General features: G+C 44.8%; 1 protein-coding gene across 2 annotated transcripts in view; it reads right to left on the reverse strand.

The window, feature by feature from the left end:
- Positions 1-745: 745 nt before the first annotated feature.
- Positions 746-7,853, reverse strand: part of Plekha2 (pleckstrin homology domain containing A2) — a 61,749-nt gene continuing 54,641 nt past the window's right edge. For both annotated transcript variants that reach the window (XM_021170743.2, XM_021170742.2), the window contains exons 11-12: positions 2,756-2,833; positions 746-2,135 (exon numbers count right to left, since the gene is read on the reverse strand). In XM_021170743.2, the coding sequence (XP_021026402.1) occupies positions 1,773-2,135; positions 2,756-2,833 (441 nt within the window). In that variant the 3' untranslated portion in view covers positions 746-1,772. The remainder of the gene's footprint in view (positions 2,136-2,755; positions 2,834-7,853) is intronic.

Below are 7,853 nucleotides of genomic sequence, written 5' to 3' on the forward strand. Positions count from 1 at the left end.
TTCCTGATTTATTTTTCATTCGTTCCTCATCTTCACATTGAGCAATTCTGTTGAGCAGCCAAAGAATTTTCTAGGGGAAGATTTTAAGCTGAAACCAGAGACAAAGGGCACTGACTTTTGAAGTAGGTTGTAACCTTATTCGCTCCTAAATAAATAATCCCCAAACCCTGAAAAACCAAAACACACAAAAGTTTTTTTTAGGGGATGGGAGACACACAAGATCATGAACAGAAAGAAGCCCATTGATTTTTGTTTGGTTTTCTTTTCATCAGAATCACAAGGCCAGACAAAATGGGGGGACAGTTCCCACACACGGAGCCCAGGAGTCTTCAGTGTGGCACCAGATTCAGGGTCACAGTCACATTTGAAAGAGCATACTTCCTCTCACCCAGGAGAGCTTTATGCCTGTTTTTGCTTTTGCATTAACTATGGACACAGAGTGCTAACTAGCTTAAATAAAAAATGCCTCCTAGTCTCTTAGAGCTACAAATTTCTAATTAAAAACAGGGTTAATTTACCTAGCAGATAAAAGTTACACAGATAGGAATGAGCCATACCTCTCTCCCTGTAGGAAATGGCCATAATTTTCTGGTAGCACAGTTCATTGAAGGCTGATAGAAATGACCCCAAAGGCACTGGAAATAGTATCTTGCCCTATGGAAAAGCCATACCCTAAATTTTGGGTGGAAATCTAATCTTCTAAACCCTTCTAGAACCTAGGAAATTCCTAGCCAACAATTCATCCTCTGATTCAATTTCTTTATTCCCAGTTTCTATTCCATGAAAAATGTAAGTATTGGGGGAAAAAATCACATTTAAGTCTCTTCACTAGTGAGTGTATAGGCTCTTATCAGATGCTAGAGTTCCACCTGGTGTGTGCATGACTTCATTTAACAGGCAGCGCAATAAAACAAAGAGCAAGTGGGCCAGCAGGCTGTACAGTATACAAGCACTTAGCATTACACAAAAGTCAACTGGCTATAAAAGAGCTGTGAGACAGGAATTCAGTTTCAAGGGAAGCCTCTGTTCTGGTCTCTGCAATCATAACATTTGACCCTGATAACTGCATATCCTCAGGACATGACACGGAAAATAGACTGGTGGCTCTGTCACTCAGTTCTATGTCATTTGGGGTCATGGAGGATCAAGAGGACGGCATGATTCCTACAAGTGGTTATAGCAGTTTAATTAGCCCTCATGACTCACAAGAGGTCCTGTCTGCTCCCCTGGGAGGTGTCCTGAAAGAACTGCCTGGGGGAGATATCCCAAAAATTCACCTTTCACTCCCCAGACTCTTATGACCGCTCTCAGATGGATCCCAATTGGAACTGTATAACCTGAGTCTCACCCGATGCCTGTCAGTCTGGATGCTAACGATCTGCCTGATCCCCAGACTTCAGCCAATAAACAGGGGTAGATGAAAGCAGTTCTTAGCCTGAGATCCTGTGCAAAACCAAGACTATAAAAGAAATACAAGAGGGAAAAGCTTATGGGTGAAACTGGACTCTAGCCTCCTCCAGACAGGAAGTATGAAAACTAAACCCTCACTAGGCAAACCTGGGGAAAGGGGACATTCAAGAGGTAACGGAGTCTGCCTGTGGGTCTAACCCACAGTGGCTTTCCCCAGTTAAATAAACCGTGTCAATAATAGCAAAACCAAAACCAGCTAGATGAGCCCCTCCACTGTGAGTGCCATTAGACTCTGTCCTCTACCATGGCAGAGAAAATAAGTCACAGCCCCTGGCTCTCCTGCACGCAACGGGCACTGCATATCACACATCAGAGGTTCGTATGTTTTCATCATCAAGGTTGAATACAAATGGCTTCTCCTTGGGGTGCTGGGGCTCCGACCTGTGCCTGACTCGAGAACTTGCCAGCACCCCTGTAGCTGTGCTCTCCCCAGGGTTAGGCATGAATAAAGAGTCCTCTGGAGCATGCTCCGCTGACAACAGCTTTTCCTCAGCCTGGGGGACAGGTGTCCAGGGTTGCCAGGAGGAGGCCACCGAAGGCGCCTTACAGAGAGCTCTTTTCTCTTCTGCTGGTGGCCGCCTTCTTGACAAGATGGAGTTAGGTGCGCTTGTAAAGGTAGAACTTCCAGGTCGAGTCAAAGAAATGGACCTTGAAAAGGACGGCTCCTAAACACAGAAAGAGAAGAAGACAAAGTAAGGGATTTTCCTTACAATGTTTGTCTCTAAGTCTCAAGTACCCACTCAGATAGTCAATTCAAACAGGGACACTGGCTACAGACTCAAGTAAGTGTCTGGAAACCAGGGACACCTTCAGTCCCAGTTTCCCAGAAGGCTAAGGCAGGAGGATGGCTTGCAGTAGTAGTCTGGACCACACAGCGAGACCTCTATTGTAAAAATAAATAAATGCATAAATTTTAAAATGATACTAAGCAGAGCTGGTTCTGCATGTTTGCAGTGTTCTGCCTGATGCTGGACTTATAGGAACACATCAGAAACTTCACATCTCTGTCCAGCCCGACTTCATGTCCACTAACAAACCAAAAAAAAAAAAAAAAAAAGAGAGAGAGAGAGAGAGCGAGCGAGAGAGAAAGAGAAAGAGAGAGAGAGAGAGAGAGAGAGAGAGAGAGAGAGAAGGGGAAAATGTACCCAAGTTAGCCGAGAGAGAAAAACAAGTGAACCAGCACTCAAGGCCGGGCTGCTTGCCTACATAACCAAATAAAACAGGACCCGTTCAGAGATAATTTATCTTTAAGCTGACGCTGCGGCACAGAGAGGAAGTGACTTACCCTAGGGTGGCACTTCAGGGCCTGGACAGCTGCTCCAATCCCCTCGATCCAGCTGTGCATGTCCTCAGGGCTGTCCGCCTGCAAAACATCCACAACACGTTACACACATTTTTTGGCACATGTCTTCATCTTCCAAGCCTTGGGCTCAAGTTCATAAAAATCACATCAGAGTTCAAAAGGATCTCAGAAGCCATGTAGTCCAGCGCCTTGCGGACTTTTGAGGACATTTCCACCCCCCTGCCAAGTTCATTCTTGACTCCCAATAACTAAAACTGCTCAGAGCTAAGGTACTCTGAAGACAGAAGGGGGTATAAAAGTAGCGAACAGCTTAGTTTTCCATCTTCTAACTGAACCCATCACTTCATCTGAAAAACAGCTCAGCCCCTCCAAACTCCTAGGAAACGCAGGCTCAGAGTGCTGCAGCTGCGGGTTTGACACTGGTCTAGACTCCGCCTGCCTTGTCTCTCCCATAATTGTCTGAACAAGAGGCTCCTGTTTTAAATTCTACTAAAGCGAACTCCCTCTGCAGAACCCCCAAAGCGTACACCACCATGTGTACAGCTCCTTTCTCCAAGCACCAGCTACTTGGGTCTGCCCTGAAATTTTTCATCCTTGGAGTGAGAACTAAGAACACCACGGCAGAACCCCATGAAGCATTTCCCCTAGAAATATCCACTCCCCCCAGAAGGGGGCAGCAGCTTCTCCATGGAAAGAGAACACAGAGGGGGCCTGGCTCCTTCAGGCAGCGTCTCTGGGCGCCTCCCAGCTGCTGGAAGGAAGAATGCAAGTGAACTCAGTTACAGAGGGAAATCAGACTGAGCCCCTTCCCTTAACTGCCCACCCGAGCACAAAGTGTGTGTGTGTGTGTGTGTGTGTGTGTGTGTGTGTGTGTGTGTGTGTGTGTGTGAAACAGGACTGCTTTGGGATTTCATGTTTCTCGTTATCCCTCAGTACTTGCAATGCTATCCCTTCCCATTATCCCTTGGTTATCTGTGTGCCACACATAGGCACTAGGTTAAAAAGGATGACGAGGACCCGTGGTGCACGCCTCTCACACCTGCTACCTGATAACTTATTTATGCTTGCTCTTTCTGGTTACTTGGCAATCTAGTAGCTTTCAAAAAACAAACAAACAAACAAACAAACAAACAAACAAATGCATCCCTGGTCCAAAGAAGGCAGTAAGAATTAGGTATCCAAACTTTTTCTAAGATCAGAATGAAAGCTAGCATGTTCCCTAGACAGACCTAATGGAGAACTAAGTAACACTTATTTTGTTTTTTGTTTTTGTTCTTTTTCGAGACAGGGTTTCTCTGTGTAGCCTTGGCTGTCCTGGAACTCACTCTGTAGACCAGGCTGGCCTCGAACTCAGAAATCTGCCTGCCTCTGCCTCCCGAGAGAACTAAGTAACTTGTGAAGTTCTGCTGTTTGAACAGCACCCAGGCCACGGGTGTTGCCCTCTATGTATTAGTAAGGTTGCTATTTTACTATTCTATGGTTAGAGGGAAGCAAATAAACCTGAAATTCTACCATCATGGCCCAGCATGGCCACACATGCCTTTAATCTCAGCACTCGGGAGGCAGAGACGGGTGATTCTAGACCATCCTTATCTATGGATTGATTTCCAGGCTAGCCAGGGCTAGGGAATGAGACCATCTCCAAACACAATATATTTCACAGCTATGGACTTATCTAATGCTCTCCTCTTCTAATTTCATATATATCTACGCCAAAGGATCACAGGCTGGGCTGGGACTCAGTGACAGAGGATATGCCTAAGACAGGCAAAGCTCTGGGTTCTAGACTCAGCGAGCCAAAATTTAAAAAGGAACAAATAGTGTAACATATAGAGTAGAGAAAGGGTTATTTTGAATTTACCAAAAAAAAAAAAAAAAAAGAAAAAGAAAAGTAATGAAGAAAGCAGATTTGCATCTGATATCCTATGAAAGTATAAAGTATACTTTTATAAAATATCTTCAGTAGTTTTAACCACTGTTTTACATTTTTTATTTCCAAGTTGGGTTTGTGGGGCTTGATAGAGTTCAGTGGGTAAGAAGGCTGCTGCGGTAGCAAGAAGACTTGAGTTCAAATCTCCAGGACCTGTGTAAAGCCTGAGTACCTATAAAAGCCTGCACTTCCCCAGAGGGGACAGACAGATGGATTCTGGGGGCTCACTGCTCAGCCAGCCTAGACAAAATGCCAAGAGTCAGGTTAAGTGTAAAACTGTCTCAAGAAACAAAGTGAAGGGCCTGGAGAGACAGCAGCTAAGAGCACTGGCTGCTTTTCCAGAGGACCCAGATTTGATTCTCAGCCCCCTCATGATGGCTCACAGCTGTCTGTCACTCCAGTTGTACTTAATCCAATACCCTTTCCTAGTCTCCATGGGCACCAGACACACACATGGTATGCAAGCATGCATGTGGGGGCAAAACACCCATATATACCAAATAAAATTATTTTAGAGACAGACATCCAATAAATAGAAAAAGACATTGACATCCTCCTCTGGCCTCTGTATATACATCACAGGCACGAGCCCTACATATACATGAACACATACAACACATCCATACAGTCATTTTAAAATAATGTTCAAATAGAAAAGAAATGTTGCAGGTGATTCCATACAAGAAAGAAGTGTTATTTCAGAGCTGAGGTCCACCCAGCCCAGGTGACTTCCTAGAGAACCAAACGCGCCCAGCACAGATCAGACAAAGAGGGACATGCCATGTGTCCCTTACTCTCTTCCTGCCCTGATCTTGTGTGTATTCTGGTTTCTGTCCTTGATGGCAGTTTGTAAAAAGAGAGGGACAAACTTTTGAAATGAATCCATTCAATCAGCGGTTTGACTGCAGTCCAATGAGCTTCCGAGTATCAGTTAGGAGTCTGGTACTACACACATGCAGACACCAATAAAAGACATCCAAGATCTACCGCTGGTTACTGCCATTATCCCTAAATCTACAGCAGTTACTGCTTCCTTTGATTCCCAACTTCATCCCTTCCCAATGAACCAATCCCATCTTTAGATAGAGCCCCCAAATGGATGACTGTATAAATTATGCATTGCATAGTGCTAGATCCTGGGTCCTCAACCTCCCCATTATGCTGCAACCCTTTCAAACACTTCCTCATGGTGCAGTGAACCCTCAACCATAAACTTATGTCATTGCTACTTCATAACTGTCATTTTGCTATTGATATGAATCACAAGGCAAATATCTGATAGTTCCAATGGCAACACCGTAAAAGAATCCTTTGACTACCGAAGGGGTTATGACCCACAGGCTGAGAACCACTGTTTTAGATGGTACCCTTCACCCTAGAGTCTAAGCTACAAAGTAACTTTCCAAGAGTTCTAGTGCAACAATCTGACTCTCCCTGTGGATCTTGTCTTGGCACAGCAGTGTGGCTCTGACACGTGAGCTGAAGACCATTTCATCATGGTTCTAACTTCTAGCCACAAACCCTCCGTTAATAAACTTCCACTACTCCAGGCCCTTTATGGGAGAAACCTTGCTGTGTATTCCAAAGATTGGAAGTTGAATTATCTTTGGAGGAGTGCTGGCCATGGAAGCCAGGGCTTTCCACATTCAACGTAAGTGCTACACCACCCAGCTGCATCCCAGCTCTGAACTCTCATCTTGAACACTTGCGCCGAACTTAGAAACGTCTACCTACTGACAAGGCTGCTGCAGCACCATCTCCACTCATCTTGATGCCAGACTACTACCTGGATCTGGACACCGTGATTCATTATCCAACATACCCAGTGGCCATAAGCTGGACAAAGGCAGATTTTTCTGGTGGTGGCTATATTCACTCCCCTGTGTCCACTACACTGCATCCTCTACAAAGTGGTTCTTATCCTGTGGGTCGTGACCCCTTTGGAGGTCACGTATCAGATATCCTGCATATCAGAGATTTACACTAGGATTCAGAAGAGGAGCAAAATTAGACTTATGAAGTAGGAACAAAAGAATGCCACCGCAAACACAAGGAACTATATCAAGGGTTGCAGCATTAGGAAGGTTGAAGACCACTGCTCTATAGCTTAGGTTCTGGGCCTGGCCATTCTGAACACAAGTAAGTCTTGCTTGAGTACCAAGTACCTCTCAAACTGGGTTTATGATCCTAAGTGGTCCATTTACGCCTGAAGCTTCTGTCTCCTCATGGACAGACTAGAGATGATGTCGGGGTTATAGAGTATTAAGCAATACACCACCAGCTAGCTACTGCTCACCAGTGTCTCAGAGATGCCTAATCAATCACAGCTGCTTCTCCTGAATCGAAGAGTGCTACAGCTTGAGCCTAAGTCTAAGCCCAAACATCTAACATCTGGGTCATCAGAGTCCAGTCACAGAGCTCTTCTCTCTGTCTTGCCCTGCTTGCTGGTCTCACTCTCCTAGATCCTGAGGATGGACAGAAGGCTCATGCAGACATACTATGCATGACTGAGGACACGGGTCAGAAAGTCACTTGCATTCGGTGGACACAAATCTCTGGCCCTACAGAACGAACTGTGGAAGCAAAAGAGCTCCCCCACCTTTCCCAGGAAGTGTGGTTACTTTTATGTAACACAAGCCACTGACATAGAAACTATGAGTCTAGTTTATTTAGAGGCAGGTATTTAGCAGACTTTGTATCAAAAATGAGCCGGTGACACCAAGGGAATACCATCATTTCCTTTTGCTAACAACCAACACTGAGCTCCTAACGCAAAACAGAATTTCATAAAACCCACCTCTCATTGCATGAGCTCACATCCTTCCATACTCAAAGACTCTGCTAATGATATGAATGAGTGTGACTTTAAAAATATTACATAATAATATATGTCAACATTTCAAGGATCAGCACAGCTCAGTGAGAGGGGTTCACTGAGAGCAGTATCTTCCAAAGCATGAGTACAAACAATGGTAAGAAGAATGTACTCAAATGGTGATCATGGACCCCAGCTATGCATAGGCAAATGTATGGATAAGGCTCCAGACTCCACATTGCACCTAATATTAAGAAATCACTATTTTTCAAGTTCTGGTAAGAAAAGAGAGAGAGAGAGAGAGAGAGAGAGAGAGAGAGAGAGAGAGAGAGAGA

This window comes from Mus caroli, chromosome 8 (assembly GCF_900094665.2).
Source record: "Mus caroli chromosome 8, CAROLI_EIJ_v1.1, whole genome shotgun sequence".
NCBI classification, from domain to species: Eukaryota; Metazoa; Chordata; class Mammalia; order Rodentia; family Muridae; genus Mus; species Mus caroli.